General features: G+C 54.1%; 1 protein-coding gene across 1 annotated transcript in view; it reads right to left on the bottom strand.

Annotated features, from left to right (window-relative positions):
• Window positions 1–13,229, bottom strand: part of MYO18B (myosin XVIIIB) — a 74,475-nt gene that overhangs the window by 52,200 nt on the left and 9,046 nt on the right. Inside the window, exons 11-14 of the mRNA XM_010582262.1 lie at window positions 12,962–13,106; window positions 4,852–5,022; window positions 3,819–3,909; window positions 1,305–1,497 (exon numbers count right to left, since the gene is read on the bottom strand). Of these exons, the coding sequence (XP_010580564.1) occupies window positions 1,305–1,497; window positions 3,819–3,909; window positions 4,852–5,022; window positions 12,962–13,106 (600 nt within the window). The remainder of the gene's footprint in view (window positions 1–1,304; window positions 1,498–3,818; window positions 3,910–4,851; window positions 5,023–12,961; window positions 13,107–13,229) is intronic.

The following is a 13,229-nucleotide window of genomic DNA, read 5'->3' on the forward strand; positions in this document are numbered from 1 at the left end:
CACTTGGCTTTGCAGGGATCCGGCACAGGAGAAGCAGAGCAGCCACTGGAGACACCTCCGCCGTGGCGCGGAGGCACAGCCCCATCTGCCCCCGCCGGCAGGGCCGTCGGGACCACCGCGCCCAACGGGCTTCTGCAGCGCTTTGCGGATGTCAGACAAGCTGCATAAATCATGGATATGATAATAGCTGAAGACTTAACAAGAAAGCACCAAGAAAACAATCAATTATTTAATTTGCAGCTTGCAGGCATTGTTGCCCTTTCTCAACAGAGGGCTTTAGGCTGTGAGCCCCCAGCTGCAGGGCTCACCCACCAGCCGCAGCTCCAGCACCCCCTCCCGACACCCCCGGTGCCATGCCCTGGAGCGTGGGGAGCCCCCCGGGAGGGGCAGGGTAAGCACAGCTTGCTCTTGCACACGTGTGAACTGGGGATGTTCAGCGAGAGCCGTAGCTTTAATGTCTCTCCATGGTAACATGGTGAGATTTTGCTCAGGCATTCAGGTTTGCAGCCTGAGCACGCAGGTGAAGCCGAAAGCAGCAGCGGGGCCCAAGTTTTTTCCTACCAAGGGCATGTGCCACCCCCCCCCACCATGTGTGATCCAGCTCTGGCAGTAAATGGGTCACTGGGGCTCGGGCTCACAGTCGCAGTCCCGTGGCTCACAGGGAAATGTCTTGCACCAGGGCAGCCGTCCTCAGCCAGCAGCAAAGCCAAGGCAAGGCGAGCCTGCTGAGCCCCCTGCCATTTCAAGCTCGGCCAGTAACTACATATTCATCACTAGTGAAGGGCATGTACATACATACCTGGCGCAAGTGATGTGTGAATATTAAGCCATGGGAATTCAACTATTTCCCCAGGGCTAGAGGTATTAAAGTAACTTCTGCAAGCCTAGTAAGTTCATCTCTGCTTGTAGATTTTTCAGCAGCTTATTTCTGCAACAATTTATCATTTTCCTTTCTATTCTCTATTATTCATCACCTGAGGAAAAATTCAGTGGCACCAACCGAAGGGCACAAAGCCTCCTGAGCTGGAACAAACGTGCCCAAAGAGATGTCAAGACAGCCTGGCTTCTCTGGCACATCAGAAATACCCAAGAAGATTTGTGACTGGGGCAGCGGGGGGGAAGAGAGACCTGGCTCAAGGCTACCGTTCCCTAGTTTCTGCAACACCACTCCTGTTAAAGCTGCTGAGTGTGTTATTCGGTCACACCATAGCAGGGCACAGGGATCTGCTGGGTCGAAGGCAGCCCCATCCCCAGGTGCTGGGAAGCTGCCCCCCAGGATGCTGCTCCCAGCCCTGGCTCCTCACCTCTCTGTACCTTTCCATTTCCACAACAAAGGTTTTCTCGTAGAAGAGAGCCTGCAGCCGCTCGTGCACATAGTTGTGGTAGAGCTCTTCAAAAGTCGCCGCTCGCTCGCCCCGATGGTGCCGTGGGTTGTGAAAGCCAGGAGTGTCCACCACTGCAATGGAGGCCATGGAGAGGTGCTGGGAGGAGAAAGACCTGGGGAAAGAGCCACACACACCACCAGGTTTCACCCACAAACACGCCTCAGCTCTCCCTTTGGAGGTGACACTGCCTCCTCCCCCCGACATGCACATCCCTGGGTGGGCACCATCCCACGTAGCAGTGGCCAGCCCAGCGCTCCCCATCTGCCCTTCTCCCACTGTCTCCTGTCAGGGAGCACCCGCACCTCCTGGCACGGTTCATTTGCTTGTCCCTTTCGCTTCACCCACCTCTTCTTTGATCTACTCAAGCCGAGCATCTCCTCCCAGCCTAGATGGAGGCACATGGCACGGACTGCTCCTGACCTGACCTGGGAGACACTTAACGGTGGGGTGGGATGAGATGCCGCCCTTCCCATGCTTGGCCCCATCCTGGCACTCTAGTTATTGACAGTACTATGTCTTCATCCAAATGTATGAAGTTTGATGGACCAGTTGATTTGAAAAGCGGCTAAACTGGCACGTGATGCCAACACTGAGGACAACAGGAGTGTCCAAAGCCCCGGCTGCCATGCCGCACCGTGCCGTCTGCAGCGTTTCTCCAGGGGAAGCTGCTGATGTTCAGCTCCCGAGGAAATCGCTAACAGCAACCACAGCCCTTAACATGTGTGGTCCGAGAAGCAGACATCAAGGGGCTTCTTGGGAGAAAAAGAGATGTTGTTTACTTCTTCAGCTGTTGCTTGCAGCCATTTCCAGCATTTCAGATAAGGACAGCAGGGGAGTCGGACCCTGGGAAACCTCTAAGATTGTTTTTAGTGTGCATTTCTGAAACTGCCATTGCGTTGTGCTGCTTCACCAGCTGCAGGGCTGCCCCTTCCCCAGCAGCCCTGCTGGCAGTACAGCCCGCTGCTGCTTCGGTGAGATTAAAGGAAATGCATTTCTCCTTGATAGAATCCCCACCAAGCATGCCAGCACCTCAACGAAAGCACAGGGTTGAACGAAGCAACAAAAGTATATTTATGAATTGCTTGCAGAATTTCATAGCAGCACCCTCCTGCAGCTGGAGTTGAAAAGAGTCATGCTCGCCATCAACTCACTGGGGAAACAGCATTTTCATGACTGCACTGAAACATGCCTCTTCACCTGGATCATTGTTGCAATGGTTTAATAGGCTTTGGCGGGCTAGTGTGGAAAATAAAGCCAGGCAAAACAAAGCTACCTTTAAAGGGAAGAAGGGACCTGGGACACATCCTGAGCTAATGCTGTTATTCAGGAGAATCAGCAACATTTTGCTCTTCTGTCAGCCCTTGGTGTACCATCAGCAATTTCCCTTTGGAGTGTAGTTGCTAGGAATTACAATAAAAATATTCTGCAGGTTAAGTAACCGCAGGTTAAAATAAACCTGCAGCAACAACACAGAGTATTTTGGGCACTGGCTTTTATGTGGATGCTGACTTCAACAAACTGAGTTGCACATCAGAACTGAGAAAATGGAACAGTCTGGGGACCTGATCCTTAGCCCGGTGTTAAATTATTCCATTTATCCAAATAGATCATTTTGGATTTAAACCGCCTGAAGAAAGAGATACGTCAGGCCACAGAGGATGTCCTTCCCATCCTGACTCTCCAGATGGAAATAAGCAGAGTGAGGACAAGCCCCCGGGGCAGAGAAAGGTGCTGCCTGCTTGGCCGCACCAGCACCCGGCAGCAGGACACAGCTGCAGCCTCCCAGGGCACCTCGGCAGCTACTCTGGTGCCAGACCCTCTCACTCTTGACTCCTCGATCTTTTCCTGTGATCAAGCTTTTACCACGAAGCGACTCCTACCACGCATCTGCAGGGCTCGCTGTGGGATTCCCTGACTGGTTTATTGTTCTGCCCGTACTGGTAACCTTGATTTTGGTCTGCAAAGTCACATCTATTATTAATAGGAAGCCGGGCTGCTCCTCTCAGCACTGCGATGCCCTGCTCTCCGCTGCTTGGTAGGTCTGCTCGGGGTGCTGCCTCCCGGCAGGCAGCTTACCAGCTGCAGCAGAAGCGGTGCCAGCTGGGCACTGCTGGTGCTGGGTCTCCTCGCCAGGCCGCCCGTACTGGCAGGAGGGGCAGGAGACATGCCGTCCCATGCAACACCCAGATGCGCAGAGACTGCTGCTCCGCGGGGCCCTTCGTCCCTGGTGCCGGACAGCCCGCGGAAGGTCCCGAGTGCCAGTGTGCTCACCTGGATGGAGATTTTCAGATAACTTTCTTTCTTCAGCGGGCAGCAGTTGCCTGCTCCATGCCTTTCTCTGGAGACCCCCCAGCAAGGTTCCTCTTCGGCAGCCCCAGCAGAAGGAGCCGTCGCCCACAGACACCCCCAGTGCGGTGCCCGGCAGCTCCGTACCTGTTGATCAGCGAGACGACTGCGGCAAAGAGCTCTTCATAGAGACCCGACGCCATCCCCTCCACGCACTCCACACCCGTCATCTTCGGCCCTGGCACAGGCAGAGAGAAGAGCAGGCAAAGCCACATCATTTATTTCCAGCTGAGTTCAGCCCACACGGAGCCGAGCCGGTAGCAGGGATTCCCTCGCTCACTGGGCAGGATAACCCACACGGCTCCCAGCCTCTGCCCACCAGGGACGGCATCGCTCCAGTTACACGAGCAGTGCGGATCTATGCGCCTGCCTTCAGCTCCTCTAGTGACTCCTGCCTACCATATATTTAAGAAATAAAACTATTGCCATGTTAAAGGCCAGTTCTGCAAGTTCTTGCTTTTACCAGAATAACTTGCAGGGCCCCAGCTGTAATTCTGCCACCGAGGACGAGTCGGGCATGGAAAGGCTGACCTTAAAGCCAGGCGGTATCTCACACCCTCCCCTGCCACGTGCATGCTGGATCTGCCTCTGTGAATTATATCCATATGTTAATTTGAGGTTTATAGTGGCTCAGCAGCAGTTTTTCCAGCAGGAGCACAACCCCCATCCATGACCAGGTCTCCTTCCAGGACACGGGTGCACACAGCACAACACCGGCACGGCTTCATTTGTGGGCACGGGGGAAGGATGCCCACCCTGCTGCCTTTCTGGTTTGGGGTTTTTCCCCCCAGTTTATAGGGAGAGCTCTCACAGCATTTAAGCCACATCACTTATCTGCCAGGGGCATTATCTGAATTCACCTGATCTTCATGTGTCCCTAAGGAGTGACCGGCAGGGTCAGCTGTAGAACTGAGGGTAGCTACATGACAGAGCACAGTTAATGATTTAATTAATATGAACTTACTTAAATGGACCTCACTGCCTGAAAAGAAAAGGGCATATTGCCTCTCCCTGCAGCACACCCTCCATCTTCTCCCCACGCAGGGTCCGGAGCAGTGCAGAGCACAGCATTTCCCTATCACCCATCAATAAAGGAAAAAGGGATGCAGCATCCCAGTACCTGCTGGGCTGTCCTCTGCCAGGGGCAGCCGGTGGCCCCGTGCCGTCACCTGCGCCAGGATCTGCTTCAGGTGGTGTTTGAAGACAGCGGTGGTGAGCTCCTCCACGTCGCAGCCCAGCACCTCTGCAGCGTTGTTCGCACACTCGAACTTCATGAACTGCTTCCTGCCAACTGGGGAGGGGGACACGGGGGGCACGAAAGCCTCAGGCAGAGCCAGCTCGAGCAGAGCCGGGTACAGGCTCAGCATCTCCGGCAAACATCCCTGCCCGCTCCCACATGCAACCCCCCAAAATCAAAATCAAAATAAAAGAAACCCCAGAAGGACTGCTGTTTGCGGCATGGGATGGGAAGGTGCGTGTGTGGGGGGGTGCTGTACCAGTCCACCCCAGTTTCCTTCCATCCCCTCAAGACTGCTGGATCAGCCCTTCCCTCGCAACCCTAAGGGGCAGTTTCAGACCCTGCACTGCCCTTGCCGACCTGCTCAGACCAACCGCCCTGCAGACCACAGCCTGGAAATGCCCTTTGGGCAAAGAGCTAGCCTGGGCAAAGCAGGCAGGAGCTGTGCCGGTGGGCAGGGAGGGGGCCTCTGCCCCCCCAGCAGCGCTTGGATGCTTGGCTGAGACAAGGATGCAAAACAGCTATAAATCAGCCCACATCAAAAGACGGTTTCCACCTTGAAGGCATGGCTGCCAAAAAGAGTTTTAGCATTACCTCACCGCCCATTTGCGTAACATCACTAACTGAACTGAAAAGCTTTTTCCTCCTTAGAGTCCATCTGCCGCCTCCTGCAACCCCTTCTCCTTCAGGGATGAGTCCCGCGTCTCTCTCGAGGCACTGGACCTGGTCTCAGTGGCCCGCTCGGCTCCCACTCCCGCAGTGTGCGGTACGTGGGGCTGTCCTCCCTACGCACATGCTTCCGCTAACAACAGCTGTAAGGATTTTCTCAGCTTTGCATGATACTTATCATATTAAAGGCTGGCTGACTCAAGAAAGTTTGACAGATATGTCCCTTGGGCAATCATTTAGCATAAGAGGACCTTTTTGTTTCGGTCAGAAGATAGTTCAAAACTTTAAGGATCTCAAACCAATGCTTTTGAACCTATTTTCCCTGCTATAGTGCTCCCCAGGTGCTCAGAGCATCCCACCTGCCCAGCGAGACCAGGCAGAGAGGAGACCTGCTCCAAGGAGATGGTCTGAGGCAATTCAGAGCCAGTCAGGAACGAGGTGGACCATGCGACTGACCCAGGCTGCTGCTGCCAGCACGGCATCAGTAACGTTGTGCATTTTAAGAGCTTCAGTGGAGCAAACTAGCAGATGTGTTGATGAAAGCTGATGGGATTACGAACCAATCCCTCAAAATCCCAGATCACCTTCCCCGGCCCCAGCAATGTTTGCTGTCCCCGTCAGCCCGAGAGCAGCGCTCCTCCCAGTGCTGTCAGCAAACAGAGCTGGCACAAATTATTTACATCCAGCAAGAGCAATTCCAGCTTAATGATTAAAATCAATAGGGAAGCAACCTGCAGGATAAATCCTTTTACAAATCCAGGAAGGAAAGGTGCTGCGGAGGCAGCCGGCCAGCGCACACTCAGAAACGCGGGGGGACAAGCAGAAACAGGAGCAGACGAACAAAGTCACCCAGAGACCTCAGAGTAGTGCTTTTAGGTGGTGATGGATGAGAAGCCAGCCCAGGGGCTCATGGCTAAGATGAGCCCTTAAAATACAGCAGGCGGCTGGTGGCAGGGGAGAGGGTTTAGGATGGAGAGGGGGAGATGGTCACATCCTGGCCAGCCCCATGGGGGACCAGGGTCCCCCACTCCCAGCCAAGGTGGTGCATAAAGGCCATGTTCCCCGGGGCCAGGGGGCTGCTTCACAGCACACTCATGAGAGTCATCCCCCCCTTTCCCTTCCCCTTTGATCTTTTCCCATTAATTTTTTTATTCTGACTGAAGGACTCCGACATCAAGGGCTGTGCTGGAGCAGACAGAGGAATTGCCTCAACAATCCGGGCTTTGATTTATTTTGTTTTCACTTCTTTTCATCTGAGCTGGCTGGACAGAGGCTGATCCCCGTCAGACAGAAGATCTCCGCTCGCTGCTGCATGCCAGGGAGCGGAGGGGCTGCGGGGCCAGGGCTGCACGGACTTGCCCTGTTGGCTGGGCTCCCACACACGGCATCCCGTGCTGCCCACTCCAGCATCCCACACCAGTCGCTCCAGCATCCCATGCTGGCTGCTCCAGCAGCCCTGAGATGAGCGAGGGGCTCTGCTCAGCCCAGCCGGCCGCAGTACAACTCTACCTGACGGAGCAGTTGCAAGTGGGGAAACAAGTGGCCCCCATCACACTGCTCCAGCGTGGCAGACGTCCTGCCGCGCCAAGCAGAGGGAAACAGCTCCGTGTTTCACACCTCCACAAAACCAAGCAATCGCTGACTGACTGGCACATGGTGTTGGAGGCTGACACGATGCTGCCCAGTGTGTTGGTACCCCCAGACATGCTCCTTACCCCTTCGGTGCTCCCCAAATTGCACCCTTGCTGTAAGCAGCTGGCGTGCACTGAGTCAGCAAGTCTGGGGGCACACAGCCACTTCTGCAAAGCCTGCTGTGCCTGTGGCTTGCCAGCGGATCTGCCCACCCCGCAGCCGCCAGCCCCCCGGCAGCCTGTCCTGGGAGACGCTGGGCACCATTTCACACTTCATAAAATATAAACAGCAGTAGCGGCATGCAGCCCTCCTGGGTGTAATGTGACCATTGTAAAACACACCAGCTTTAACACCTAAAAGGTAATTGCTTCGGCCCATTTAATATTTAAGAGAAGCAGTAGGAAAATACAGAGTCAGCACCAGCTTCGTCTCACTTGCGCACCCATGCATGCTGCCCGGGCAGCAGCTGGGTTTCTATTTTTTATTTCAATTCGGGAAGCATGGGGAGCAGCAGGGAAGCCCGGAGGGGCTGGACCCCACCCCCCGGTCCCCATCCCTGCTGCTACCCAGGCTGGTACCTGTGAGCCGACAGCAGCGGTGCCCGGGAGCAGAGGGGAGCTGCACCATGGGCCTGATGCTGGGATGGGGCAGCTCAGCCCCATCGCCAGCCCCCTTCCCGTGCAAGGCGTGCAGGTCGGCAGCCCTGTTCACCTGCCTTCCCAAGCCCCCCCTCCAGCTGCACGGGGGACGCTTTGTCAGCCTGCCCTTTTTCTTCCACTTATTTTGTCATTAAAACAATTGCACTATTAATGGGACAAATAAAAAAGCCCATTTGTTTCTCTTTGTTACCCTGGGAGGGGACAGGGAGAGAGAGGAGGCTCCTCCTGGCTTGAATGGTTAATTTATTTGTCCTGCACTAAATTCTCCAGTCTATTCTCTGTTGACCCATTACCTGATGTATGACATATTAAAGCCTATATATAACAAAGGGAAGAGCTGTGTAATAGCATGATTAAAGAAATCTGCCATTCTGGCTGCATTTCCCCAACTGTTTGTAATAAAGATGTCAGAGCGCGGAACAGATAGTGCCATAACTCGGTGTGCAGGGAGACAGCCCGCCAGGACCAGGGGCCATGGTGGTGATCGTAAAAACCTCCACGATGGAGAGGCAATGTCAACAGACACCAGCGTCCCAAGCCAGCCCCCCGACAAGCCGGCGGCAGCAGCAGCCAGGCTCCAGTTAGGACTCTGGCTATTCCCGGCATTTTCTGTTTCTGCTCTCCTGGCTTTGAACCCCAGACCACAGCCAAGACATGGAAGAAAACCAGCTCCTGCGCTGAGTAGGGATGCGCTGGGGTGCAGACCCCCCAACATCCCACTGCCCGCAGGGCTGAATCTCCTCCCCACTCCCTGCACAGGGCTTGAACTGCTCAAAACACCATTTCCAGCAAACCTCCTCATTTTGCAGACCCAGGCAGCAGACCATGAAGCTCTGCCCAATTCATGTTCCAAGCTGGGGTCTCCCTGCCCCAGGGTGGGGACGCATCACTCTGCCTAAATCCTCTTGCCTAGGGAAAAGAAATCCTAAGGACATCGTCCAGTGTACAGAGGCTTGTGGTGGGATGGTCACTGCATTATGATCCAGCCCCTGGAGACCACGTCGCCTTGGTTGAGGTCTTTCCCATGAAGCCATGAGGCTTCACCAGGACAAAACTGTTGCTCCTGAGGGTTGCAACTCAAGAAGCACAGAGAGGCACCATCCTACCAAAAACAAAACATGCAAAATCAGCTGCACTTCCCTCTATGGCAAGAAAACCCAGGTGTGAAAGAGCAAAAGCTTTAACAGAGAGAAAGAGAAAAAAATTGGCAAGATCAAGAGGCCAGCCCTAATGCAATCCTTTCCAAGAATCATTTTGATGAATGATGCAGGAAAGCAGAAGAGTCCTTCCCGGCAGGAGTGAGCTGGCCTTTTGCCCACCCGCAGCACAGAGCTATGGCAAAGCCAGTGATTTAACTACACCCAAGGCCACGGTTAGGCACCAGCCCCCGGACAGCTGCTCTGCAAAAGAAAAGCTAAGCTAAAGCAGGGGCAGAGGCTCCCTGTGCCGGGTCCTGCTCTCTCCTCTTCACCTCCAATGCCAGCAAGGCCATCGCAGCCAGTGCCGGAGGACATGCAAGTGGCACCAAAGCCACAAGCAACGATGCCTGAGTTGTCCTTGCAAACCCATGTCCTCTGCACTTGCAGGACCCCCAGGGAAAGGAGGGGCTGCAGTGGGCTCCCCCCACACAGAGCAAACTGCAAAGGCTTACGCTCTGCAGGCAGGTATCGGAGAGCATTGCAAGGTGGAGTTGCTGGAAGAGGAATGATCAGCACACGGCTTCGTGATGTTGCTTTATGCAATTTAGTGCCCAGCCCCCTCTGTGCTCCTCTCCTGAAGGCAGCCCACGCGATGCCGGAGCACCGGGCTTGGACTGCGCCGGCAGCAGTACCGCAGCTCCATCCCCCCCCGCCCACCACACTGGAGCCACTGGCGCATCTTTCCCTCTGCAACAGTGACCACCCCAGGGACAGATATATTTGTCACAAAAGGGAAACTGTGGAGCAATGCTAATTACAGATACGCTGTTCCTCCTCCTTTTAGCAACAGGCAGCAATAAAAAGTTTGGGTAAATCTGGGCACTGAGCTTGGGTGGAACTAAGAACAAACTGTCATTTTCACATCAATTAAGGAAAGGTCACTACATCTCAGAGGCTGTAAAACAGCAGCAATAATGCAGGTTTAAGGCTTTTTCTCAGCTCTGGTGAGAAAGCAATAAGTCACCCGACTCCATTCCTGATTGACATCTACGCTCAGGAAACTGCATAATTAATGCCAGTTGGATCCTGCCAGGTCCTCTCCCTCTTACATTTTGATGGACGTCCCCATTACTGTACTTGGCTAAATGGCTTCCAGCCCTTCTGGAAACTTGCCACTTCACAAAGCTAAAAGGGTGTTCAAGGGGGTTTCATCCCTGCTGCTCCTCCCAGCCCCATCTGCAGACCCTGGAGAGACACGGCAGAGCACTGCACACCGGCACGTGAGACCCCGGGCTCAGCCCCTCCTTCTGCTCCAGCCCTGCATGACCCAGGCCCATCTCACAAACCGCTGGACGCCTCTGTTTCCTGGGTTCGAAATGGGGATGTTCCTTCTCCTGCCTCCCAAGGGTGCGATGCTGCAGTGGTGGGGCTGTGCGGGACACAGCCTGGGCCGTGGCAGCCCACAGCTGCCAGCGGCTCGGGCACCAACCCCATGCGACTTGCTGGCTCCCATCCCTCTGCCATTGGAGCCGCTGCTGCGCAGAACCAGCCCGGACGACGCAGCGATGCGGGAGGGCAGCAGATAGAGGATGCTGCCCTGGCACTGCCAAGCTCACAGGGTTTGGGGGGGCTCGGAGCCTCCCCTGCCTGAGCAGAGGCTCCAGCTCCCTCCTCCTGCACTTCTGCCCTTATGGGTTTCCTCCATCCAAGGGGTTCAGGCCACCGGTTTTGCAGAAGCCTCTGCTGTGCTGGTGCACGGGGAGGGGGGTTGGGGGTAGCCACGCTTGGCTCCCGGCCACGGCGCACACCCGCCTGCGGCACCCAGTCGCCTCTATTAAAGATGCGCGGTGGGAAGCCCGTAGAAAGCAGGGAGCCGTGATGCTTTATTTTTATAACAGTCAGCAAAATGGACAGCTTGAGAGCAAGCTGAATGCCGACCCCCAGCTGTGCCCAAAACCTCCTTCCCAGTTAAAGAGGCAATGAATAAGTGAAAATATGTAATATTCTGCAGCCCACAAAGGGGACTGGAAGCACTTAGGTGAATGGGTACCTAGGATGCCCCACTGGCCTCTGCCTTTCAGGCTGCTTTCTCACAAAAAGAGCCGTGCTAACATGTTTCAAAGGTAATGGGAAACGCTGACACCAGGACAGCGCAGGCTTTTGAAATTCAACCTTTTCTTCTCGGTGTTTTTCTAGCTGCAAATGTATTTTCCACTCTCAGCCAGAGAGAGGTGGTGCTATTCCCTCCTGTTTTATTCCTGGACAAACTGAATTTGTGACAAGATGATAGCCATCAGTGGAAGGAAGAAAAAGTTGCATTTAACCTGTGTTGGGGCCCAGCTGCTGGAGCACAGCACATGCCGGGACCGCAGTGTCAGGGATGGCGGTGGTGGAGGCTGCGATGGCAGCTGCAGCGCCTGGCTGCACTCCTGAATGCCAGTGAAAAACCAGTGATGAGGCTCCCCTTGGTGAGATTTCAAGGCGAGGATTTTGAATATACAACTTCAAAGTGCATGAAAGGGGAAGGGAAGAGATGGCTATCAGGAGACAGGTTTAACCACATTAAAAGAGTCATCGCCCCCACTGAGACTTTTGCTCCATCCAGCTTTGATCCATTTTTTATCCATATTTCCTTTCATTTCTCCCCTTTTGTTGACGCACGATGGGGGAATCAATACCAGAGCGAGTGATGCTGAGACATGCTCTGATTGTTAATCCTGTACCCAAGTCTGCTCTGAAGCCACAGCCCTGCCTGGGCTCGCTATTAACATTCCTATTTGTGCTGAAATAATTGCGACAAGATTTCTTGAATATAGCACTCGATGCACTTCTAGACTGACTTACAGGGTGCTTGGGACAGAACATTCAGTAAGTTTGAGCAAACCAGCTCAGCTCACCCAGCAAAGCCTCTGTGGCCAGCACAGTAACTGTCCCTCCATCTGCCTTTCAGCTGGTCACTCTTAAAATGACACACGTCTCCAAAATCTGCTCTCCTGAAAACTCTCATGGCAGAAGGACTTTCTTTTTTTTTTTTTTTTTGCCAAGAGCCTTATCACACACTTCAGCCTGAGACAGCAGGGTCATTTTTTAAAAGTTGGAAGGGCATTAGGGGAGATGGAGATGGGGAAAGAGAACACCAGAGAGAAGGAGGAAGAGAACTCACTGTAAGTGATGACAGCATTCATCCTTTTAAAATAATTAATAAATGATTAATGGCATAAATTACCATAAGATGTGTTATGACATGTTGCAGAGACTTTTATAAATGTCTATGGCTTAGTTTATAGCAGCCTTTATGCAGCCCTCATAAATTGAAGTGTGTAAATCAATGTGGCTGTCTCTAAAACGGGTTAGAGCACATCTTAAAATAATTTATAAGGGATAAGGCAATTTCTATATGCCTGTATTAACAAAGTCTTTATAAATACAATCTTCATCCAGACTCATCCTATTATAATTCAGTTACTGTATTAGGCACTCAAGAGATGATAAAATTACTGCTACCTGAAGCTGTCCCTTCGTGGTGTCATTGGGGACAATGTGCCAACAAACAAGTTACCTACCCCGTCCTTCCCACAGAGCTGGCACAAGGTGACGACTTGCAGCCCCCATCCTGTCCGCACACGACCGGGGAACGGACCCTCTCCAGAAGCCCCCACGGGGCAGGATGCCAGCACGCAGCATCGCCCCACTCAAGGCAGCTCCTCCACGGGCAACGAAGAGCTCAGAGCCACGGGCCGTGCAACAGCCTCCAGGCGAGCATCACTCCCACACACCTCCCCGTGTGCAACGCGCCCAAGCACAGTGCACCGCTGGGATGTGCTTCTTCACCCTCCTCTAACCCCCAGCACCAAGGTGAGGTATAAAGAAAGGAGAAGCAGGAGCCCCCTTTACCTTTACAGGCGCCGGCGGCTCCCAGGTGGTAGATGCCGGCTAAGACGCGCCAGATGGCTGCCTGCTCCTCCGCCGTGATGCCCAGCGTGCCCATGGCAGCCCGGAGCTGGGCAAATGCCACCGAGGCTTTCTGCTTCTCCTCAGGCTGCAGGTGGAAAGAGATGGGAAGGGAGATGTCACTGCCTCTGCCGGAGCATCCTAGGCACTGGGGACAGGGGGATACAGGGATACACGGGGGGGGGGGGGGGGGGGGGGGGAAAGAAACACA

Source organism: Haliaeetus leucocephalus, unplaced genomic scaffold (genome assembly GCF_000737465.1).
Source record: "Haliaeetus leucocephalus isolate CR32 unplaced genomic scaffold, Haliaeetus_leucocephalus-4.0 Scaffold840, whole genome shotgun sequence".
Taxonomy (NCBI): Eukaryota; Metazoa; Chordata; class Aves; order Accipitriformes; family Accipitridae; genus Haliaeetus; species Haliaeetus leucocephalus.